Below are 26,270 nucleotides of genomic sequence, written 5' to 3'. Positions count from 1 at the left end.
AGGGCCTGCTGGCCACAGTGCTGAGGTCTAGAGGCTACTGGCATCTATCCTTTAGCCACATTCTCTTTCCCCACAAGTCCAGCTAGGCACAGGGCATATTGTTTTTACAGATGTTGACTCAGCCTGGAAGTAGATGTCTTGGAAGAAGGCCATGCATGGATACAGGTGGTGGCTGAGTCAAGGGCTTTACAGACAAAAGCTGTCATATAGCTGGCAAACTTAGAGATTCCTCAAGGGAAAGCCAGGGAATGTGGATTAGAAGTGGAAGGGCCTGGATTAGCTCCTCTTTGAGTGACAGGTCTCTTCAAGCCTTAGTGACTCAAAAGGACAATAGTTGTTGTTTCTCTGGCTCCCAAGGTTGAGTGCAGGAAACATTCAGTATGGAGGTTCTGGTGTAGGGCTTTCTTGATGTCTGGAACTAGGGTCACCTCAGCCTAAAATTCTTGATGACACAGCATTGCGTTGAGCCACTCTGGACGCTGAGGCAATCGATATTGATGATGGTGTCTTATTTGTCTCTCTCTCTCTCTCTCTCTCTCTCTCTCTCTCTCTCTCTCTCTCTCTTTCTCACACACACACACATACACACACACACACACACACACACACACACACACACACACACACACACAATCCATTGGCGGAACAAGGAGATTCCACAGATAGTTAAGTGTTGCCTAGGGTGCGTCTTTTTCTGTTCTTGTCCTTTTCAAAAGCTCCCGTAAACCTCTGTCCTTTAGATCTATTCTAAGTTGTGCAGAAGAAGCACAAGTCTTTGAATATTATTTCTCTTCTGTCAGGGAAGAGGCAGATTCTGCAGGTGATGTCAAATCCCAGTGCGTGTCATCACTCAGTGACACACGCTGCTGCGTCTGAAGCTCCCTGTACCTCTCCCTGTGATGCAGGGAGCGAGGCGTATGAGATGGCATTTCATTGTAATCTCTGGACTGGGTGTTAGTCATGGAATATTTTAGAGGGAGCCTGAAGTGAGCTGAGACAATAATGTCACTCCAAAGTCAAGGGGACCTGCGCAAACATGAGCAATGTGCAGCCTCCTTGACAGCGACTAATCTGCCGCTTCTGGCACGAGGCTGTGCCATCTCACTTTTTTGTCGCTTGTCTAGTTATTTTTAAAGTCCCAAATTATTATTGATCTGACTCATTTCCCCCATGTCTTTGGAGAAGAATTCATCATCTCGCTGGATGCAGAGGCTTCTTTGGTGTGGGCTTGGCTTTCTGCTCACGGTGAGAATCCGTTTCCGGTCTTACCCTCTTTCCTTTCTTCCTCCCATCAGTGCCCATTCTTGCTAACCACACTCCCTTGGTCCTGACCATCTCTGTTTTGACACATGATCTCCCTCAGTGATGCTCGACCTGGGTCAAACGGCTTCCTCCTCAGCAGCTCCTGATTCGTTCCTCTTTCTGCTTTATAACATTCCTCCCATCCCTCCATCTTCTCGATTCTATTCCACTCTGAATCTCATCGTTCCTGTGAGGAGATCGGCTCCTCTCTGCTATGCACATCATCTTTAAGGGGGATGCATTCCTGGCTCATCTTATAAAAACGCAGTTCTGCAATTACACTCTAATCTAGACCTCTAATTTTCTAGCCGTGGCTTTTAAAGTCAGTTAATGTTTTAATATGAAGTCTTTCATTCTAATTCAATGATGATATGAAGCCATGTCCCATGTGTGCCTCTTACAAAACTATTATCATTAGTTCTGGTGATGAAGACATGGAATAGAACTGGTAATTTAACCTCAACCATTATTTACATCTATTCTGTCTGCATTACTTACACTATTTGGTACCAACAGTAATTTTTAGCATATACTCTACCATTTATAGATGGGGGAGTTTATGATCAAAGATCTCTTTGAACCCATGCGGGTTTTGTCTTGTTTTGCTTTTGTGTGGTTACTGAAATGTTATCACACAGCCCATTATCTAGAGATAGCAAAATACCCTAGAATATAAGACAAACACATGGTTCTTATGGCTCAACTCCTGCTGTAACTCCTGCAAGTTACCTATGGCTTTCATGGAAACTGCCTTCCCCGCTCTTCTCAAGGGAATGTTGTTATACCAGTATTTGGCCCTGTCCTTTGACCTCCACCTGCAGGTTTGTGGGTGAAGATTTTAAGAATGTAAGTTTGAGGTTGTTTTCAACTGTCTGATAGTGACGTGGAGATGTTGTTGACCTACGTGAAACCCCAGGATCTGCAGATCAGGAATGGCAACCCACAAACAGAGAGACCAGGAAGTGGCCATCCCGTACCTGCTTTCATTTTTCCTTTTCTTTCCCATGAATCCTGAAGACATCTTCTGTTGCAGGATCTGACCACATTGTGAGCCACGAGATTGTGTGAACTGGGGTTTTGTTTTGGTGTGGCTTAGCCCTGTCACACACCTTTAACCCAAAGAGCTTTCTGTAAACAGAAGCTAAATATAGTCAATGACATGTCAAGACGTGGAGCAAGCTACCATTTAACAGGGAGGGAACATGAGGAAGAAAGGAGGGTCTTTGAGTTGAAGGCTATTTAAGACAGTGTGGAGAAGGATGTTCCCTCTGGGACATCGGTGGAAGAGGAAGGTTATACTTATGTACTGGTTATACATCAGCCTGTTGTCATTTGTACTCCCTACCCCCCAAAGTTGTAGCTTCTCTTGACTGGAGATCTCCATGTGGGTTAAAAGTAGGGGACACGTGAGGGTGTCATCCAAAGTCTGATTCGCACCAGTTGCCCAAATCAGATTCACTTAGCTCCCTCTGATTTCGAATACCCCTGAAAAATAATCTTAATGATTGTAAATAGATATAAATAAAATGGTAAAATCTATTTTTGACAAAAATACAAAACAATTCTAAAATTAATATGGAACCTCAAACAAAACAAAACAAAACAAAAAAGACCCTGAGGGGGGAAACAAAAGCCAAAACAGGAGGCATGAGACTGCATTGAGTTCAAAATTCAGACCTGGAGGTGTCAACTGGAGTCCTGGCGTAAGGAGAGATACAGCTCCGTTAAGAAGAAACAGCAAGTCCAGAAATACATCCATGTGTTCAGGCAAACTGGACTTGAACAAGGACGCCAAGAATATACAACAAGGAAAGGACACATACGTTGAAGCTTGCTCCCTAGCATAGCTGTGGCCATTTTGTTCCCTGCCTGCCATCTATTTCACAATGTTGCAATATGCCTGTCAGTCATTGACAGAAAAATGACTTTACTCAGGGCAGGCCACGCTGATCACATGTCCTGCTATGTTCTGTATGTTATGAGGTTTCTTCATCTTAAGAAATTCCACAACTGCAAGCTTCCTGTAGACCCCATCAGATTAGAGGTCAGTATGAACTGTTATGTCTGAAATGGCTTGAGTCGGGGCTGACCATCAGGTAGTACTTCTGGTATCTGCGTATGAGCTCATTGTAATTTTTGCAGTTTTAGCCTTTATAAGCTGTCCCTGAGAGATGTCCAGTGAACAGCTTTGAGCCGTTGCCCTGGTTGATCAGTCTCTTGGTGTGTGTTCAGTACCATCCCTATTTAATTGAGATTCGTGCTTGTGTGGTTTGTGGTTGACTCTATGGCTCCCACACGAGGTACTCGTGATCCATGATACCAGGAAGACTAGATGTCCACATGCACAAGAATGAACATGAGGTCTTACGTTAGTTACGTCATTCACAAACGTAAACTCAAAAATGGATTAATGGCTTAAACAGAAGATAACTGTAAAACTACCAGAAAATGGGGAAAGACTTACGATATCGATCTTTACAATGATTTTATTGCCATGACAACAAAACCACAGGCAACCAAAGCAAAAATAAGCCATGGGTGCCCAATGCAAGTTAAAAGTTTCTGCACAGCAAGGGACTCAGTTAATGCTGGGAAATGGTAAACCATTGGATGCTACAAAATGCACAACTGTTCTTCTGGTAATGCATTAGTTATCACAATATATGAGGAATTCTACAAGGCAGAACAACCCAAAACCCTAGTAACTTTACTTAGGCTTGGGATTTTGTTGTGGTTATTTTTTGGGACAGGGTTTCCCTGTATGTTCCTTGCTGTCCTGAAACTTACCCCATGGATTAGGCTGGCCTTGAACCCAGAGATCGACTGCTTCATGCCTCCTGAGTTGTGGGATTAGAGGTATGCACATCCAGCTCAGATTTGGGATTTAAAGAGACATTTTCCCAAAGATTGGTATATCAATGACCGATAATTATAGGAAGAGATGATTGATTGATTATCACTGGAAGAGTAAGGAAAAGCAAATAAAAGACCCAGTGACCCTTGACTTCACACCTGTTGAGTGCCAAGATGGCTGTTCTGAGAGAGAGGGAAGGAAACCCCTTCACGTTCTAAATCTAGATATACCTCAATTGAAAGAAGTCGGTCATAGATGACACACACTGCAGGATTTCTGGTGGGTTCTTTGTTAATTTTGCTTTTGAGACAGGATCTCTCTACATAACTCTTGCTGTCCTGAAACTCACTCACTATGTAGACCAGGCTGGCCTCAGATTCACAGAGATCCCGTGTCTTCCTCTCAAGTGCTGGGATTAAAGGTACGTGCCACCACTGTCTGACTCCGTTCTTGCTGTGTATCCAAAACTGGTTGGAAACCCTTACGATCCCAACCTTCTTGAGGACTGAGGATTCTACTTATCTGAAGTATCTAAAATAGCCACCTTTTAGCAGCAGAAGGTAGAGGAATGGTTGCCAGAGGTTGAGTGGTGGGTGGAATTGTTCATCTACACCGGTATGTCAGGCCCATAAGCTCTAGAAACCATCTGGACAGCATCATCCCTACGATCTATATAGAGTCCTGTGCTGAAATGCCTGACAAGAGGTAGAACTCATGTCATTTTCTCACCACAAGAAATTAACTGCCAACTCAGGCAACAAGACTCAAAAAGCAAGTGGCAACAGTTTTATTGATTTTGACTAACTATGGTAAGTTTTATTCCATGGTCTTTCTCTTTCTCTTCTTCCTTCCTTCCCTCTTTCCTTCCTTCCTTTTCCCTTCCTTCCAACTTCCTTCCTTCCTTCCTTCCTTCCTTCCTTTTCCCTTCCTTCCAACTACCTTCCCATTTTTTGAGATAAGGTCTTGCTATGCAACCAGACTGGCCTAGAACTCACAATCCTCTCTCTCCCTCCTCAGTGCTGGGATCACAGTTGCCTGTCTCTATGGTTAACTTCATCTTTGTTCCTTTAAAAACTCTTTAAGATACCTATTTGTTTGTTTGCATGCAGAGAACACTGTCCGCTTGATGGGGGCGTGGCGGGGGCAGGGTGGGTAGGTATGTATATGAAGGGGTGGGTCAGAGGACAAGAATGTCTTGATAATGTTAATGAGTAGCTTGGAGCTGAGATGACACAGGTGCCAAACCCTCAAAGTGGGAAAGACAGTGTTGGGCTGGATGTAAGTGTTGGGGTGAGCCCTAGGTTGGCCAAAGCCTAGTCTGTGCTGGTGAGGGAGGAGGGTAGGTCATGGTATGCTGGGTGATTGTGCCTGAGGATCTCCCTAGTTGCAGATGGGATGGGAGAGGGCCCTAAAGAGGGCTGGGTGCCTTTATGACAGGCAGGCAATATTAAGTTATCAGGTTTTCTTTTCTTTCATTCCCCTCAGTATTCTGAATCTCTCTGAAATTTGGATACCCACTGTGGAGGATGCAGAGAAGGACATGGTGACAGTGCTTATAAACATCATGTGTTCTTTCTGCTCTGGGGTCCGGTCTAAGGGCTGTTTGCAGCATTAGACCGGGATAGGAAGACCTCCTGACACCAACCCTAAGACAACCTCTGCAGGGCTGTCTCAGATATGAAAAACTGCAAATTCTGATGTCCTGAGGAGATCCCAGTCACTCTAAAGTGCTTTAATCACAAATGTAATGATTTTCTTTCATTAAAACCTTACATCGTGGTCTTGAGTTCGATTTCTCTAGTAGTATTTACTGCCTATTTTAAAGGGGTAGGGAAAACTAGAGAGGACTGCCTCTACCACTGTCCCCAGCTCTGGACAGAAAGCAGAAGCCATGGTTCTGCCAATCTGCAAAATTAAACTCGCACACAAATCCTGTCTGGATCCCCCCCCACCCCATTCCACTGGACCTGTATATCAGTTACAGAAGCTCAGCGCGTCCCCCCCCCCCCGGGGAATCAAAGCAACCCGGGTGTTTGGAGGCACAGAGCAGGGTGACTTTCTCTCAGGGGTTCAGTGAGGCTGGAGTCCTGGCTACAGAGCACTGTCCAGGATCCAGTGCACGGGGAAACATGCAGATCAGGAACAACACTGCTAACATCCAGGAGTCCGTGGACACTTGCCCTTTATTAAGGGAATGCCCAGAAGAATGAGGATCAGAATAAGCAAGGGACAGGAAGCCTGGATTTCATTTCTGCAATATTCTATAAAATCAGGCTCTGTCAAAGTTGTGAAACTGAATCCACCTCGTATTTCTTATGGAGGAGCATGATAGCTACTCTCTGGCCATTCCCAGCAGGGTCCCATCCACAGTTATTTGACTAGGCCCCATGATGATGTCATATGTGTCTGACATTTGCTTTTACAAAACCAAAAATTTCCCCTGATATGCATACTAAATGTAATGTAATGTTTTACAGGCCAAACAGAATGCTTTCCCTGCTCTGCCTCATCCTTTCTCCTATAAGTTCAGGTCACTAGGTTCTATGACTGAAGCCACCCTTGATGAATAATGCGGGGCCAAGCTGAAATATTTGTGGCTGAGAGCTGGACCCTCGTCATCGCCACGCATTTTGTCACCGAGGCAGGGTAACCCATGGTAACTAAGCTCGGATCAGTTAAGGGGCAGACAGCCTCCCCTCTCCACTGCTCTATAAAAGAGACCCAGGAAAGGGACCCTAGCAGCTTCGAGTTCTCAGTGTGGGCGAAGGCGAGGGAAGAAACGCCTAAGATCTCCGCAGCCGAGCTCACCAGCTGCAGACACAAGGCCAGCCATGTCACCGAACTTCAAACTCCAATGCCACTTCACTCTGATCCTCCTGACAGCTCTAAGGGGAGAGAGCCGCTACCTAGAGGTGAGCCATCCTTTCTCGATTCTTTAACACCTTTCCCTTGAGTGTACAGCCAGGAACCGCAGACCAACTTTTGATCCTTTCTCTGCTGCATCCGTTCTCCCTGGTTCACCTAGACGTGCTTTCTCCTTGCCCGTGAGCGTCCAAACTGCCTGCCTTTCTCGGCCCTGGGTACCCTAACCTGATGGAAATAGTCTAAGACTCATGCATAGACCCTGGACTCAGAAGACCCTCCCCGCCCCCATTTACTTCTCTGAGCTGCAAGGAGGGTGCCCTGCTCCTGCTTCACTTTCTTTCCCTCCCCCTGAACTTTTGCGGACCGATCCACTTTCCTTGCTAGGTGCAAGAAGCCGCAGTCTACGACCCTTTCCTGCTTTTCAGCGCCAATTTGAAGCGGAACCTGGCAGAGGAGCAGCCCTACCGACGGGCTCTGCGTGAGTTGGGGCTGTCCTGCTCCAGTGTGTGGGTGCCCGGGAGGCGGGAGGCTAAGGCACTGCACCTAGGACACAGGCTTGCAGGATATCTGGCCGGGGACTGGCTGGGACCTCTCCGTTGCAGCATCAACGAGGCTCCTTCTTAGCCAGAGCGAGGAAACCAGTGCAACCTAAGCTGGGAGCGCCAGGTTGGGGCGCGCTGTGGAGCTGGGGAATGGGGCGTGCTGGGAGCAATCTCCCGAGGCAGCTGGGGACCCCGGGTTCCATGCTCTCTCCCAGGCTGCCTGGACATGCTGAGCCTCCCTGGCCAGTTCACCTTCACCGCTGACCAGCCGCAGCTGCACTGCGCCGCCTTCTTCATCGGCGAGCCGGAGGAGTTCATCACCATCCACTTTGACCTGGTCTCCATCGACTGCCAGGGTGGGGATTTCCTGAAGGTGAGGGGGTACCACTACTCGCGGCCCCAGTCCACATGCCCCTAAGCACGGCCATGTGGGGGACAACTGAACCTATGTGTGCTCGAGTCGCAGAAGCTCCCTAGGAGAGCCCAGGAGGCTGGATTCCCTAGAAGGGTCTATCGCCAAACGCGGCAGGTCTAGCGCCCCCGGACGCTGGTGGTTTAATTTCCCTTCTGTGCTCTCCCCAACTCCTGGGAACTCCTAGCACTTGAACTTGCAGTGTAAGACGCTATGATGCAATCAAGGGCACACAAAACGGCAAAAATAACTAGCGAGAGCTCTCGAGGAGGGTTCTCTTGCGATCTGAGATCTGAACCCATCTCGCCCTTCCAGAAGCCCGGGCTGTGATGGGAGTTTTGGAGTAGTGGGGCACTGACTGGGAGAGGGATGCTGAGAGGAGGTAGAGCTTGGGAGAAGCAAGAGGGGAAGGAGAATTCACCCTCCTCCACAGCACCCCACTTCAGTCCCCAGATTCACACAGGTCAGCAGCCGAGGGAGGGTGGATAGAGTTCTACTGCCCCAAGAAAACAATCACACTTTAGGCTTCCAAAACCATTTGGGAACCTGTCGAGCTTGCTAGAAATAATTTGCAATCGGGCTGTTGGTAATTGTGCTATGATGGACTCATTAAAATGGAGACCCGCGGTGATTTTTGAGAACAGGGTCAACTGACCTTAACCCTTTGTCCCAGGAAGCACAGAAACAGTCTTACATGGCTTACAAGCCAGCACTGCCTGACCGCAGCATTTAAAAATATTTTAAAAGCTAACTTGAGGTGATGATTCACACACACACACACACACACACACACACACACACACACACACACACTGCCCCTCACCCCATCACTTGGACACAATCACACTTTGTATCCCAAATTGGCTGCAAACTCACGATCACCCCCTCCCCCGCCCCCCAGCTTGGCTGTTGTTTCTTATTCTTTGAGATCTGTTGCTGTTGCCCACTTTTAACTGATTGGAGAAACGCAATAACCCAAGTGAAGTGGAATCTAGGCATCGCTCCTGTGGAGTTGACCTGAATGTGCAAAAGACAGAATAAAAACCAATGCTGTCTATAAGGAATTTCCTTTTACCAGACTAGTTGGTAAGGTCTAAAAGGGTGTGCTAACTTAGCAGCTTGAAGGCTTAAGCAGAAAAGTTGGTGCTTGCCACCGAACCACACAGTCTAAATAAGTAAGAATGAAAAGCAAGCCGGCTGTGAGTAGTGGCTGTGGGTTCCTCACTTACAATGGAAGGACTCATTGCTTGGTAACTTTCCCTCTTTACAACAGATTCTGATTTTAGAAGCTGGTAAAAGTGAAAATGTATATCTGTACTATTGTTGTTGTTGTTGTTGTTATTATTATTATTATTATCATTCGAAGGTATTTGATGGTTGGATCCTTAAGGGGGAGAAGTTCCCAAGTTCTCAGGATCACCCTCTGCCCACCAGGGAGAGGTACACAGATTTCTGTGAGAGCGGTCTCACCAGAAGGAGTGTTACATCTTCCCAGAATGTGGCCATGGTCTTCTTCCGGGTCCATGAACCAGGAAATGGATTCACGATAACCATAAAGACAGACCCCAACCTCTTCCGTAAGTAAGCACATGAGCAGGCAGGACTCAGGTGGGGAGGTGGTCACTGCTGCTTTGTAAAGACTGCATTACCGCACAGGCTTAAACCAAGGAATGGTATGGGCTCTTTATTCCTTGCTATGAAAACTAAGCCGCAGATTTGTTGTTTCCCAGGCTAGGTAGTGTCTAACATATGGTGCATCCTCCTCTATCTTTCCTGCAAAGCCCTGCCCTCCCAAGGCATTACAATGGGTTCAGCGACCAACTTTAATCTCCCAGGCCATCCTGCAGATGCGGGATAAGCTTGAAGGATCATTTGATGCCAGAGCTTTGTAAACAAAGCCTGAAAGGCTGTGCTTCTGAGACTGGTGGGCAGATGTCGACCCCTAAGGAGGGGAGTGAACCATGTCTCTGTGTCACCTCCTCCCATGCTATCTTCGACTACACAGCGACCATCCTCCCTCCGTTCATTTCTGTTAGAGACATACACAGATTAGGCTGTCCAACTGTACAGCCAACCGGAAAGACTGTGGTGTTGAGCAAAATGAGTTCATACATTGGCTTATTTCCTCATTAAGGGGAAAAAAAACCGCTGATACCTAGGGATATAGTTAAGTAATAAACTGTTTGTTTAAGGACCCTTGAAGTAAAACTTGGGTTCAAATTCTAACACTAGGAAGGGAAGAAGGGACGGAGAAGAGAGAGAGACAGGAAGGAGAGGGAGGAGGGAGGAAGAAAGGGAAGGGGAAAGGGGAGGGGGAGGGGAGGGGGAGGGGAGGGGGAGGGGAGGGGGAGGGGAGGGGGAGGGGAGGGGGAGGGGAACGAAGAGGTAGAGAAATACTGCCCTGAAAAGCTGAGGCTATCTGAGAAGCAGAATGTTGAGGGTTTGTTTCTCCTGGTGCTTTCTTGGTTAAAAAAAAAAAAAAAAATCAGAAGATGTCTTTTAAAATTGTCAGGGAACTTCACTTATTTCTGAAATTAAGAGTGATTAAAAATATAAAGATAGGTCAGCAGAAAGATAAATCCCATGCCTCTGTTTCATCAACAGAGGAAGAACTCAGTTGTAAGTTTAGACTTGAAATAAAAGGAAACAATTTCAGAAAATCTTAAGACTATCACGATTTAAAAATTAAAGCTGGGCATGGTGGACCACACGTCTAATCCTAGCACTTGTGGGCAAAGGCAGGCAGATCTCTGAGTTTGAGGCCAACCTGGTCTATAGAGCACGTTTCAGGACAGCCAAGGCTACAGAGAAATCCTGTCTCAAAGCAACAGCAACGACAATAAATATAAAATATAAGAACAGACCACTTAGTCAACTTTACATTATTTACCCAGTAAATATGTATTAGGTATAAAACTGTTGTCTGTTTTGTTCTTGCCTTCTTCTGTCAGAATCATGAAATCTTTAGAATAAAATTAGACATGGTTTTATTGTTTAACCATGGCTCCAGATTCTATGGGCGAGGTTCTGACTTCACGGTTGAGCCTTGCTCTCCCAGCTCAGCTCTAGAATCACTCAACAGAGGTGCTGCTGGTAACCCCAGACTAAGGTGAGAAGCCCCCTGTGGCTGGTGCTTCCCGACCGACAATAGTCACATGTCATTGAGCTCTATTCTCCTGCTCCTTCCTCTCCCCAGATTGTCTGGGTGATATATGTCCTCTTCTTGGGCACAACACCTAGCTAGAGAGGCCCGGCCCTTGGATGTTGGTAATCTACAAATATATTTAGCACCATTCAAAGCTATCCTGGGGCACGTGTGACCAGGGAGCCCTAGATTGGACATGCTTACTAGACCATGAACTGAAATCTAGAACAAAAATGTAATGAATTTGTATGAAACCGGGCACTCTAAATAATGTATTTGTATCTGTTTTTCCCCCCTCCTAAAGCTTGCAATATCATCTCTCAGACTCCGAGTGGAAGATTTACTTTGGTGGTTCCATACCAGCACCAAAACTGCAGCTTTTCCATCATTTATCCGGTGACCATCAAAATCTCTGACCTCGCCCTGGGACACCTGCATGGCCTTCAGTTGAAGGTCAGTGGCTTGCCTTCTCCTTGGCCATTCGGGAAGGCCGCTGGTTTGTTGTTGTTTGCTTTTTGGTCTTTTCGGTTTTGGTTTGTCTGTTAGTTGGTTGGTTAGTTTTCATCAGCAACAAAGCACTCCTCCTGTCAGGAAGTTGGCTTCCTGTGGCCCCTGGCTTTTAAGTGGTCTGCTGTGCTACCTTGGCTTCCTCAGCGTCTATTTCAGTCACACCGCAGGCAAACACTCAGGTGCCTTTTGACTACTCCAGGATTTTTCCTGTGACATAGGAAATGTTTCAGTTGGCGAAGCTGCAGCGTGTAATTACAATCGAACACTCTTGTGCTTTCCTCTTTTGCAAAAATCCTCTCCGAGCCGAGGCTCCTCTGAGTCATCGACGCAGCTGCTTTCCTGATTATTGGAATTTTCTTTTGATACGGAGGAAGTCACTCTCATTGACAGCGCTCGGCTGTGAGAGACTGCTGACGGTGGCGTAAAATACGAAATTGGATTTTTATAGTGCAAAAAGGAGTAAAGTTTTGAACAGCATGTTATATGACATCTTGCCTAATATATATGTACATACATATATGTACAGACATATATTTATATATGTGTGTATATATGTATATTAGCATATATATGTATATTAGCACACATATATAAATATGTATATAAGCACACATATATAAATATGTATATATATATATATTAGCTGTGAAATTCCTACCAACTTGCGTTCATATCTGCTTCTGTGTGTGCCTTACAATGAATGCTGGCTTCACTGCATCCCTTTGCAAAGACAGTGGCTGCTCCGTGAGACCCTCATTTCCTTTTCCTCGTTCACAGGCCTAAGCTAAGATAACACATGCATTTGGTGGTGTCAGAGGCAGCCGGTGTTCCCAAACATACAGACCTTTGTCAAAACTAATTAAGGGACAGGACTGAGGAAAAGAATGGATACCTAACTTCCTCCCGCCCCGACACCTACCTCTTCCTTGTTGTTCTTGGACTTTGAGGAGTGATCCTTTGATAAGAATGTTTGAATACTTTGGATCCAACCTGGTAGTGTTTGTAAGTCATGCCATTCTTGACGAATGATCTAGAATCTAGTGGGAGATGTGGTAACACATTAGGAGATCTGCGTTCTCTGTATTGAAGCTTTAAGAATAACTTTAGTATTCTTCTTAACATTTTTGTGCCTACTGTGTTCTAGGCATCTATTCCTTTAAAAACCTCCTTTTTGAGGCCTGGGGTATTGAAAGCTGGGTATGGTGGTTTATACTTGAAATCCCAGCACTGAGAGACTGAGATAGGAGAACTTCTGTGACAGGCAAGCAGTATGATCTTTTCTTTACTAGTAAATAATAATAATAATAATAATAATAATAATAATAATAATAATAATTTCCTTTGTGCAGGGACTATTCTACAGTTTATAAATAGTAATGAACAAGGCAGATCCTGCTCACAGGGGTCTATTTTGTAGTGGAATGACACAGGCAAAATTGTTACAGATTTCAAATCATGATAAGTCTATACAGAAAACGCAGCAGAGTGGTTTGATAGACAGGAGTTGGAAAGTGGGTAGACTCAACTGTCTGAGACAATGTGGTCAGGAAAGGGAACTAAATCAGCAGGAGCGGCAGCCATAGGAGGCAGGAGGAACAGATGGAATAGTGCTACCCAGGCAGAAATAGGCTTACTGGATCCTCGACACAGAAAGAAGCAAGCTCAAGAGGGAGATGGGCGGAACCACGTGTGCTGTCTGCCTGGAGAAAGTTGTGTGCAGCAGGAGTAATGGGAAGGCTGTTGGGGTCAGGTGGGAAAGGACCTGATGGGCGCTGCCCTGAAGGTCACTTTGGCTTCCACTGATGAAATGGGGTGGGGGACGTAATAGGACTTGGCTTCCAGTTCAACAAGCCTTTGGCACAGGGTTGTGATCTAGCCAGAGAGGGCAGGTACTTAAGGCTTCAACAAAGACATGTGGGAACGACTGCTGAGGCCCCGAACCCCAGATGGGTCCCTGTGCAGCTCACTTTCTGCCACTGTTTATAAGAACACCTGAGGGGATTCCAAAGAGGAGAGAGCTGTCATCACTCACCAAGTGGAAACTTCCGTCTATCTACTCATGGGAAAGGCAATTACGTTCTTTCGTTCCTAAATAGCTTGTTTGAATGTCTATTCACAAACTTGTGCACAGTGGGCCTAATTAAATCTTTATTTCATCATGTAATGAAATTATGTTTGACGTGCCTAAGCATATAGCCATGCTCATAGTAGGTTCTTTAGACACAAGCAGCCCCTGCTGTCTCCATTCCTTAGCCATATGGTTTCCGTTATACAATGCCTCCATTTTAGTTCCCATCACATTCGCGTGTTCTTCTCAATGTCTGACAGGTGTACACTTGCTGGGATGGGTATTTAAAGTCCTCAGTTTCCAATTTTGACTCCCTATGTGTCAGGGTTTGCTTGGTTAATGTCAGGCGACTGACCACATACCACTAGATCTCTTAAATGAGTACACATCAGTGAATAAGAGGGTTCCAGGCAAGTCTAGCTCCTGGGATGACAGGAGACCAGAGAGAATGAAAGTGTGGAAAATGCTTAAGAACTTCAACAAGGATTTAACACACATGTGCAGTTCATTCCTATAACCCTAGCCCTTGGGGGAACTGACATGAAATCACGGCTAACCTGGGCATGTGAAGCAAGAGTCGTGTACGACACTTGAGACTGCAGATGTATACTTTCTCTGTGTTGAGTAAGACACAGAGATCACTGTGGCTGAGAACTGTGGGAGGATGCAGGGAAGCAGGAAATGATGATTTCAGAGGCTCAGAACCAATTCTTTGGAGTGCCATGAAAAGAATTTGTTTTCGTTGAAAGGAAAGAGTAAATGGTAAGTTTGGCTAACTTGAGCCTCAAATTATAGCTCTATTCTTTTATTACTGTACCCATGAGTAATCTAAATCCTTATTTGTGGAATACATGTTCCAAGAACAGAAATATCCCTTTTATTGTCAAGAGGAAAAGATCTAAGCTGAGGGAGAACACAGAACTTTAATAAACAAATTATAATGTAATTATAAAATGCAGGTGCCTGGGTTTTCTTTCCTCTGACTGCATGCATTAAGAGATCCAGTCACTTAGCATGTGTCCAAGGTCTCTCAGGTTCTATGTCTATACATCTTACAGAGCTTACAAATTCCTGTTTCATTTTTCCATTCATTGGATTACATTTTGCACGTATACACACATTAAACAATGACATATCATCTGACATAGAAAGCTGATTCTTGAGAAGGCTGACAGAGTATGTTCTCCCCACCTTTAGCAATTTCTGGAGTCTCTGATGTTCGAGTCAAGGCATAGTTACAGGCTGAAGGCTGACAGAGTGTGTTCATTGATAGATCCTGCCTGGCTCAGATAAACATCTTGTTCTTTTTGCTGCTGTAGAAACCTGCGGCTGGCTGTGGTGGAACTGGAGACTTTGTGGAGCTGCTGGGAGGAACTGGACTGGACACCTCCAAGATGATGCTCTTAGTGGACCTGTGTTACCCCTTTCATGGCCCTGGTGAGACAGGTCTTCAGTTGTTAATTATGTGACTGTCAGGGTCCTTTCCCTAAACATAACACATTAACTTCTCATAGGCGAGAAGATACCTTCTACCAAAACATTTGTTTTATATGTTGAGCCCATGTGAGTGTTTTACTTTAGAACCTATGTGTACTATCAGAGCCTGTTACCTAAGGGTCAGGCATCAAGAGAGAAACCCATGGGTCAGCTAGAGTGAGTAATTAAGTGTAACTGTGAAAAAGACAATGTTTCGGGGTTGGGGATTTGGCTCAGTGGTAGAGCGCTTGCCTAGCAAGCGCAAGGCCCTGGGTTCGATCCTCAGCTCCGGAAAAAAAAAAAAGAATAGAAAAAGACAATGTTTCTCCACTGTTTCTCCACTGTCTGCTTTTTATACTCTGGAAACTTACTTGTTTGTTGACTGACAGTTCAAATGGTAAAAGTATCAGTGATTGGTAACAGTACAATAATGAAACAATGATTAACTAACTTTACTATCTGTATATGATACATACATAATGTATACAGGATGCAGATGCCAAGTGGACCTAGCTCTGCGTTGCCAGGGACCAGAGAGGGTGCTCATGTGCTCAAGCTAAGGTGTATGAGGGCGGCGTCCAGACTGCTGACCTCATGACCGAACTAATAATTGCTATGTGTGGTGGGGGAAGTTTACATAGAACACCTCCTTGCTGGAAAGAGGCAAATTCAAAGCAAAGATCAAGAACACCAATGCTAAACTGCACAGACCATTCCCCCCCAGAGCCTTCCTCTCTCTCCCCGAGTAGCTAACGAAGACATTTTGATCAGTTGTATCCTGATGTTAAAATAAGCTCACCTCACCAGTGTTCCCTCCCTGTCTGAACTACTGCTGAGCCCTCAGTAAACGAAACGGCTCTGAAGGAGAATCCATACACACAGGTAGGAGGGGAAGACCCGCTGTGACCTGCCCTCTGCTCAGAAATGTCTCCATGAGACTGGACTATTCCACTGAGCTATCTCACTGAGGCAAAGATTGCTTTCTACAGATGTCTAAACACTGATGAAGCTGAGGAGTTTGTTTGTTTGCTTGCTTGCTTGTTTGTTTGTGTTGAGACAGGGTCTAACCACACAGCCCAGGCTGGCCTTGAATTCTTTATCTTCCTGCCTCAGTCCCTGGGGTGCTGGGATCACAGGTGCTGGGACATGCCCAGAAGGGGCTGCCGTGCTCAGTGGTCTTTGCTCTTGACATAGGCAGTCACTGCATGCGGCCATACTGGTTTTCTGCAGTCACTGTGTGAGGTGCTGGGTGGTTCCAGTGCTGTCGAGGGAAACAGCCTTTAGGGAACACATTTGAGTGCAGTAAAGGAAATGATTGAATAATGCTTGTGACTTCAAATTAGGTTGTCGAGGATGTCTTATTTCTGCTTGAATTGTAGGACTTAGGTCAGATGAAACGATGCTGGGAACCCAGGCCAAAAGAACCCTGCTCCCCCCAAAAAATACCCCAAAACCAAACCAAAACCAAAACTAAAACAAAACAAAACAAACCCTGCTTCGACTAAATTACCAGCATAATTGAAACCAATGTTGAGCGGTTTAAAGCTTGGGTTATATAACTTTTGGATTGTTTCAGTTTCTTTCTTGCTTTAATTTTTTTTCTTAATGATTAATTTGTGTGGTGCTAGCCCCCATACCCAGGGCCTTACACATATGCTAAGTGTTTATGCTGGGTTACATAGCTGACATACGTAGATTTTCTCCTTTTTCTTCCTCCCTGAGTTCATGTACTTTAAGTTCAGTCCAAAACCATAGGCCTTTTAGAGACCCTGCCCTTTAAGTTGTGTTTTGTTAGAAATGATGTCAAAACATGATGTGCACATTCACTAAAGGAAATAGGATATATTATGTAAAGTTCAGAGTAAAACAACCTTCCAAATTATCCAAAGAGAGATAAACTTGGCTCTCCAGGCAGAAATTAATCTAGGTTCTCTCATGTTTGTATTTAAAAAAAAATATCAAGGAAGAAATGTTATCATTCTTTCAAATAGACTTTCACCTTAATGACATTACTGTGCTGCTGTGCTTCGTGTGCACCCAGGGACATGTCTGCAGGACACCTGTGACACAGGGACAGTGGTGGCCTGTCTCAGAGAAATACCCTGTTGATATAAAATGCAAGGCAGGAGACTGAGAAAATTAAAATAGCAGAGAGAATATTGTAGGAGAGATAAAACGCATGTCAGGAATCAACTGTAGCTAGAGAAATACGTGGGAAGTAATTTTTAATAAAAACCATGTGGCTTTCAATGTCAGCTCCGGCACACCTGCCAGGAGAAGCGAGAAACAAGAGTAAGACACCAGACGACAATGTAACAAGAGTAAGATTCCAGACGACAATGTAACAAGTGTAAGATCCCCTGTACAGATGACAGTATCGGATGTCAGCCAAGTGACAATGTTCCAAACTATCCCATACCAGGACAATTTTGAAAGGGTTGGTACGTAATAGAACAGTGGTTCTCAGTCTGTGGGTTGAAATGGTTAAAGGGTTGAATGACCCTTTCACAAGGGTTGTATCTATCAGATATTTACGTTACAACTTACACCATTAGCAAAATTACAGTTATGAAGTAGCAACAAAGTAATTTTATGGGTGGGGCCAGCAGAGCATTTGAAGCTGTATTAAAGGGCTGCAGCATGAGGAAGGCTGAGAACCCCTGCTCTAAAAAAAAAAAAAAAAAAGTGTGTACTCCATGTGTACCTGCTCTGTCCAAATGCTTTCAGTTATATAAAATGTAGTCATTATCTAGACTAAGGATATAGTGAATGGGATGATCTGGTCCACACAAACACCCAACAGTATATACCCTCCTCTCAGAACTAACCGCACCTTCTTCTGTCCCCACCCCAAACTGTCCCTCCAACTCTAACCTCTCTTGTACAAGTCAGTGTTATGTCCTAGAAGGGCCAGCATGGAGCAGAGTTCACTGGTCACCACCGTTGTCTCTTTGGCTACCTGAGCACAGCAGGCAGGAGAACAGGACAAATGCCAAAGAGACATTGTTCCTCTTTCTAACCGTCTTTCTTTATCATGGTGTCCTGTATGTGCAGAGAAAGGCTGGGTCCAGTTCATGATTCTACAACTAATTATATAGTTTAAAAAATGTTGTTTTTACTGAAAGGATTTGACTATGGCAAGATCACACACACACACACACACACACACACACACACACACTCACTCACACCCCGTCTCCCACTTTCTGTGTTTTAACTTAGGTAGTGAGAGCACTGGTTTGACTGATCGTTCTCTAACCTGCTGGAAAATGTTTATTTCCCTCCCCCACCCCAATTACAGCCCAGATGAAAATTAGCTGCGACAATGCTGTGGTGAGGATGGTCTCCAGTGGAAAACACATGAACCGTGTGACTTTTGAGTATCGTCAGCTGGAACCACTCGAGCTGGAAACCTCGACCAGAAACAGCATCCCGGAGTACTGCTTGTCTAGTCTTTGAATGACCAGCTTCAGTGACTGGCATGCCGTTAGCCCAGTGAGTTCTCCACAGTTATTTTGGACGGAGTGAAAAGCCTTCCAGTCAGTATTCCAGGCTTTGAAAACCTGCACACATGACTTCCAATTTCGCTTCCTTTTGTTATAATGTATCAACGAGCAGAAGGCAGATAACAGGTGCCTGTTGGAAATGCTTGGCCATTTTGGTGTGCTGCAGACAAGAACTGGTGAAACAAGGGTCCAGCAAGTGAGGAAGAGAGCTGTGTGGCAAGGGCAGGTGCTCCAAAGAGAAAGAAATGGCAGCACTCACCGTTTCATGGCATAATAATAATAATAATAATAATAATAATAATAATAATAATAATAAAAGTCTTGAGTATACCAAAGGAATTGTATCTGTTATTTTTACTTCATACTTCTGTTTACAAATTGTAGCTATCCGTTATTAATTGGTAGTACTTGTTTTTTAAACAACACTTTGTAGCATGGGAACAAAACCTCCTTTCTATTCATAAATCCAAATGCAAATAAATGTATGCAGAATGTTGGCATCTTGACTGTCTGATGTATTGGCTTTCCTGAGTGGTCCCTGCCTTCATTACCTCCCCCAAAACAGTGCTCCCATGTGGGACAGACCAAAGCTATGGACTAAACTGTTTTGGATTTCTTGGATTCCTTTGCTAGAACTCTGGAGCGTCTGCAGTAGTTGACTGGTTTATGCAGAGCAGAGAGGGACTTCAGGGTGAATACTGACTGTCCCTGGCCAGGAAATGGGGAGCAGACATGTGTTTCCACAAGCCTCCGAGGAAACTCAGAGTACATGTCTTCACCACAGAGGGCCTTTCCAGCAGCTGTCATAGACACACTTTGCAGAAGTCAGAGGCTTTAGAGCCTACCATGTAGAGGGGTGGGAGTGGGGGCTGGTGAGATGGCTCAGATTCACAAAGTAATTTACCACCAAGTCTGACGCATGAGTTTGATCCCTCACATTGTGGAACCAACTCCCTGAGGTTGCCCTCTGACCTACACACACACACACACACAGAGAGAGAGAGAGAGAGAGAGAGAGAGAGAGAGAGAGAGAGAGAGAGACAGAGACAGAGACAGAGAGAGAGAGGGAGGGAGAGAGGGAGAGGGAGAGGGAGAAGGGAGAGGGAGAGGGAAGGAGAGGAGGAGGAAGAGATGGGGGCTACCATACTTGACCACGTTTCTACTTCTTATAAGCCTGCCTCTCCTGTATGTCATCTGAGGACTACTTTGTCCATGAAAATGATTTGGGTTTTCTCTGTTTCTAAAGCAGCTTGTTTTCTGCAACCCCAGACACTCTGATGTTGTGGCTTCGTGGAAGCAGGTAGGGTAAGAGTAATGTGCTCTTCTACCTCCTGAGTATAAAGACTACGTTTCCCAACCTCTCTTCCTAGAGCATTGGTCGTCTGACTGAATCCTGACGAAAGGAATGTAGTGACATCTATTCTTACACGATCCTCTATCTATTGTTTAAATGTGGGAATTCTGATGGAGGACACTCCGAGGTCACCGGAAGGCAGAGCCATAGGATGCAAGGTGTGATGTGTACCTCACAGAGGGATGCTCACTGACTAGGAGTGCCCACACTGGACTTTATGTCACCTGCTTTTGTTTTAGCCACTGAGTCACTGCCTTCTCTGTATCGGGGAATTGTCTAAACCCAGGGCTCAGCCATCCTTCAATTTTCCTCTCCAATTCGGCTGTTAACTATCCGGATAGGCCTGCCTTGACTCTTTCAAAGAAAAATACTTCAAATGTGCATCTTTGATCTCATGAACAAAGTTTCAGACTGTTATAGTCCTATCCAACTTGTCTATTTCCCTGAGAGGATTGCCTTGAGGGGGTAATTCTTAGACTCCTTGACAACCTACGGCTCATGGGCCAGGAAAGATATCCCATATAGTTATAAACACCTCCCAGCTAACCATGGAAGTTTACTTGCCTTTCGGGAGTTTTTCTTCCTCTGTTGTCTAGTTCTTCCCAGAGAAGGAAGTCCATTTGGCTCTGAATAAATTTCACAAAGATTTCTTTTCCAGGTCTGTCTCAACTGTGAAATCTCTTTTTCTGGCCATTTTAACAGGGAGACAATGTTTGTCTGCAAAATAGAACCTTCATGAAAGAGGAAGAAGGGTTTGATGGATGGGATATACTTCTAGGCAGTTTGTTTGTATGCCCACGATACCCAGGAGAAGCTGGGAAAGAATCTCCAATCAAAGGGTAATCATGGGAAATTATATCTGAATATACTCTCTGTAGCAGAAAAGGCACCTTTGTAAGAGTGAATAAACAAGCGGGAGGCTTCTTTCTAATGGCTCATCTGTAATGATTACGTCCATTTTCCTCTCCACATCTAAAATTCTTTCCTTTGTGTGTGGAGACAAATGGCAGAGAGTGAAGAATCAGAGGTGGGAGAGAGAGGGGGGGGGGGGGGCTGGGACATAATGAAGTCAAAGTCTGTGCCTGGACTATGGGCTCTGCCCAGGTGAGTGTGTGTTCGACCCTCGGCAGCTAAAGTGACCTGTGCTTTATGTAGCGCAAAGACTCAGTGTGAACCCTTATATCAAAGGTCAGATGAACAGGATGAAGCCATGACTATTGGCCTTTCTGCTTGGATGGGAGGGGGGCCCAGGACTCCAGCTCTGAGGTAGGACAGTGTCCTAAGGGAAACACATCCTGGGGACATTCCTGAGAGAGGAGCTCAGGAAGCACAAGGCTCTGAGGAAGCCTCCTCAGCAGAGGCATTGCTGTTCCCAGGGGAGGGATTCCAGCTGAACTGCGGAGCTCGGGAGCGGCAGCCCCTCTCCTCTTCACTCCTTCCCATCTTCTCTTCGTTACCTCTGACAACAGGCACCAAATCTCACTCATGAGACTTATTCGAGGGTCCAGGGTGTGATGGACAAATCCTTTGCTACCAGGAAGGAGCAGATGGCGGCAGCAGCAGCAAATCAGACAAAGTGCAGTGCATATATAGGGGTTCTTGGGGTTCACTTGAGTGGTGTGAATATCTAACAATGACCCTCATCCTTAGAAGGATGGGACAGACACTGGAGCTCCCTAGTAAAATGGTGGGTGCTACCCACTGGACCTCCCTCCTTCTCTAGGATTCTGAGTATTAAAGAATGAAGCCTGCATTGATTCAGATAGAATCAGGTCCACGAGTCCACAGGGAAAGTGGGTGGCTCCCTCTGTAGGACTTGAAGGACAGCAAAGGCCCACTTGACTGCACCGTTGCCCTTCTCTGACATCATAGTCATACTTATTCTCTCCATCTTTAAAAATACACTGTAGGTGGGCTGGAGAGATGGCTCAGTGGTTAAGAGCACTGGCTGCTCTTCCAGAGGTCCTGAGTTCAATTCCCAGCAACCACATGGTGGCTCACAACCATCTGTAATGGGATCTGGTGCCCTCTTCTGGTGTATCTGAAGACAGGTACTGTGTAGTCATACATAAAAAAATACACTGTAGGGAGCAGTAACACACTTGCTCCTTCCTTGCTTTGGGTGCCTTGTCCCACTCAATGCTGACTCAAACAATGAAGGGGAAGAAGGATATGCTCTGACTCATGGCTCCACCAGAATGGCTTCTAAGCCATAGTGAGGCCTATCATCATGGTGGTGGAATCATATTGAGTAAGATACTGTTCACCACATGGTAGACAGGAAGCAGAGAGAGAAAGAGGAAGCAACTAGGGATTAAGTATCCCTTTGAAAGCATGTCCCTAGTGACTCACTTTCTCCAGAGAGGCCACGTCTCCTAAGGTACTCATATCTTCCAAGGTAGCAGCAGCATCCAGGGACAAGCATTCTACCCGTGAGCTTCTGGGGGGCCATTTAATGTTTAAACATGTAGTAGTTTGAATAGGATTGGGCCTGTAGAACTCATGTGCTTGAATGCCCACAGGGAGTGACACCATTAGGAGGTGTGGCCTTGTTGGAATAGGCACGGTCTTGGTGGTGGAAGTGTGTCACTGTGGGGTCCTATGCTTGAGATCCACTCAGGGACACCCCTCCTCGATGCCTTCAGATCAAGTCGTAGAATTCTCACCTCCTTCTCCAGCACCACGTCTGCCTGCACACTGCCATGCTCCCAGCCATGACGATACTGGACTAAACCTCTAAAAAACGATAAGCCAACCCCAATTAAATGCTCTTCTTCATAAGAGTTGCTGTGGTCATGGTGTCTCTTCACAGCAATAAAACCCAAACTAAGACAGACCGTAACAGTTCCCTGATTTTCTCAAAGACTCAAGAACACAGAGTCAGCTAGTTAATGCACTAATTCATATCGTAAGTTAACTTGGCCATATAACCCATTGACCATAGTTTTGAATGAGAGACAGTGATAGTAAAAATACCTTTGTGAAGGTGGGAATGGCAGCAGGGTGTGCACATGGTGATAGCGTAACAAATGAGTCCCAGTCCCACAGGGCCAAAGGCACTGTCACATTTTATTTCTCCATTGTGGAAGACCCAGTACTCAGACATTTGGTTAAATACTTGTTGAGCTTTTACAATGAAGCTATTTTCTGGAAGAGTTTAATATATACATATATATATATATATATATATATATATATATATATATATATATATCTTCCCACCAGAGTAGATTGTGCACCATGATTTGGGTGGGCCCTGTTTAATATGCTGACGGCCACAGGCATCCTGAGGAAGATAGAACATCCTGTGCTCTGTTTCCTGGAGAGCCCTGACTAGATGCCTGTGGTTGCTTGAGGATGTATCCTTCTCTGTCCCCAGCCATAGTGCTTGGTAACCAGAGATACCCAGTTTGGATTTATCTTGTTCACAGTCCCTCACTGATGGACATCAGGGCAGGAGCTCAGGGAAGGAACCTGAAAGCAGGAACTGAAGCAGAAACCACAGAGAGACGCTATTTACTGGCTTGCTCCTCGTGGCTTTCTCAGGCTGCTTATATATTATACCACCCAGGACCACCAGCCCAGGGTGGCACCGCCCACAGTAGGCTAGGCTCTCTCATATCAATCAATAAAATGAAATACCACAGGCTCGCCCACAGGCCAAGCTGATGGAGGTGCTTCCTCAACCGGGTTCACTCTTCCCAGATGACCCTAGCTTGTGTCAAGCGGACAAAAAAAGTTGTGAGCACACAGACCTATTTGCTGCATTTCTGCTGAGAGTCTGAGGCAAGTACACCCCTGTCACCGTCTTAGCGTGGAGCCCCAGCCAGGACACATTAACAGACACTGCCAGGTTCCTCAGCATCTTTTCGGGGTCCCCTTCAGTCCACTCCCCTGAGTCTCTTCTCCAAGAGAGCAAGATCCAAAATGAAACTCACTTCTCAGGCAAATGAAACATTTCTGAAAGATTTCAAAAGCCCCATCCCATTCAGCAAGAGCTGCAAAAGGGACCTGCTGCCTTTACACAGAAACTTCAGTTCGTGCCTGCGTCAATCCCGGAAGCGGGCTATAAATACCCGGTGCTAATTAAATGTTATCACTTAGCATTTCCCTGTTAACAAAGGTTTTTCTTGCTACCATCAAATTCACAGGAGAAAAAAAAAAGCGTTCAATTTCCTCAATTCTTCTCAATGAAACGAATTTAGAGTTCTCTCTCAGACGCAGTGTATAATCAGCCCTCCCTCCCACATGAATGAACACTGCATCACCTCAGGCCATTGATTAAGACACGCTGAGAATGAGCGAGACTCCACAGTGTGCTCTCAGTATCCATCGTGGTGGAAACATCTGGAATGTACTTCTAGAATAGCAACAGAACACTGCGAGGAGAAATTGCAGATCAATCTTTCAGTGTGACGAACATAAGGAAGGAAGGCAGGGTTGTCTGGCTAATGAGAAAATCAATTCTGAGAGAGAAGCCGGTCTTGAGGGGGACAGAACGAAATGTACCTTAATGTACTTGGGTGGGCCACTGGTCTGAAACACTTACACTCAAGTTCCCAGGAAAAAACAAACCACGGCTGTTATCAATGACGTTGCAAGGATGATTGATTGTGGGAACTTTGTGACTGTGGAGAGTCGGAATGTTGCCGATCTGGAGTAGAGATTATTTGCAGCTATCGTCAGCCGCCTTAATCCTTAGTCACTGCTTGCTGCCATAACTCACATCTTTGACTGATAAAACCTTAATGATGTATTAGTTCAGCAGCCGCTAGCAGTTGCTGGCTTCCATCAACTCAGGGGAGCGTCTGCAAAGGACAGCCACAGATCGCCCCACTTTTCTGTAACCCCTTTCCTGTGAGTCACACCATGCTACATGACAAATGTCTTGATTTAGGGCTTTCTTTTTGTTCTGTGAACATACAAAGTCCAAGTAACTGTCTTCAGGCTATAACGTCATTCCGGGTGCTCTGAGTCCATGTCCATGGACTGTGGTCACTTATATTTGACCCAGAATAAACTACCTCAGATTTCCTGTGATCTGTGGTTTGAGTCAGTACACGTTACACATTCGTTTCGTCTCATTACAGAGGGTGGATGTTCCTGTGCGCTTTGCTGATTTTTAAAGTATTTTTCCTGGGGCTGGAGAGATGGCTTGGAAGTTAAGAACTCAACCTTGAAGACTGAAGCTTCATTTCTTGTCATAAGACTCACCGGTGTCCAGAACTTCAGCTAGAAGGGGGCACCGCAGGCACATGAACGCAAACGCTTACACAGATAGGCACACACAGAGATAACATCTTAAAAATAAACCATCTGGGGTTGGGGATGTAGCTCAGTGGTAGAGCGCTTGCCTAGGAAGCGCAAGGCCCTGGGTTCGGTCCCCATCTCCGGAAAAAAGAACCAAAAAAAAATTAAATAAATAAATAAACCATCTGCCTTGAAAGTTTACTAGCATGAGGAGTTAGTCACGTTCCTAAGTTGGATGAATATGGATAAACTTAGCAATGAAAAGTAAGCTCTCCTAGTGAGAGGCTTGGCAGCCGCAGGACAAGGGACATCCGCATGTCACCGGGTCCACAAGTTTTAAAGAAGTCGACGTCAGTGGTATTCCTACTATTAAGGAAAACACACTAAGGAATTTCCAAATACACCAGTTTTCAAAAGATTCAAGAAGCATGTTCTCAAAGAGTGGGGATTAGTAGAAATATTGCCAGTGGCTTTTCTGGTTGTCACCGTTGTTCTCAACGTTTGGTGTCCTTGACGATGAGACAAACCTATTCCTTGGAAATGTTTGTACACATCTAAGGTGAGGAGCTTGAGCTCAAGAGATCGCTTCCTGAAGCTCATGGAGTGACTAAAACCATCTGACGGGATCCTCTCTGCTGAGGCCCAATGCAGTTTTCGATTTTGTGTCTTTTCCAGTCTGCAGAACCACGTGGGCTTGGCTCGATGTTTCTTTAGCTTTTCCTGCCCTGGGAGCTCACTGCAGAAGGGCTCTGTAGGCAACTCTGAATTTTAGCTATTGTTTAAAAAAAAACTCTCTTGCAGCGCTGTGTAATCCCTTTGGCAGAGATGGCTGCTAAGGGTTTTGTTCATTTTAACAGAATTCCTAGTTATTGTTTTATAAGAAGATAATTGATGTTTTCCATTGGGGACAGATCTCAGGCTTAGGAGATGAAAAGGCAGCATATTTGGGAAAGAAAGCCAAAAACTTCAATTAATTTAACTTGACA

At 45.3% G+C, this 26,270-nt stretch overlaps 1 protein-coding gene across 1 annotated transcript; it reads left to right on the top strand.

Moving 5' to 3' along the window:
- Positions 1–6,869: 6,869 nt before the first annotated feature.
- On the top strand, positions 6,870–19,185 carry Crhbp (corticotropin releasing hormone binding protein). The gene is given in 7 exon segments (NM_139183.2): positions 6,870–7,068; positions 7,406–7,499; positions 7,779–7,936; positions 9,342–9,552; positions 11,425–11,573; positions 15,018–15,135; positions 18,476–19,185. Coding segments are annotated over 7 exon segments (969 nt in total). The 5' UTR covers positions 6,870–6,987; the 3' UTR covers positions 18,634–19,185.
- The last annotated feature ends 7,085 nt before the right edge of the window (positions 19,186–26,270 follow it).

The sequence above is a fragment of the Rattus norvegicus genome, chromosome 2, assembly GCF_021556685.1.
Source record: "Rattus norvegicus strain SHRSP/BbbUtx chromosome 2, alternate assembly SHRSP_T2T, whole genome shotgun sequence".
NCBI classification, from domain to species: Eukaryota; Metazoa; Chordata; class Mammalia; order Rodentia; family Muridae; genus Rattus; species Rattus norvegicus.
This window is presented reverse-complemented; position numbering and strand designations above follow the sequence as displayed.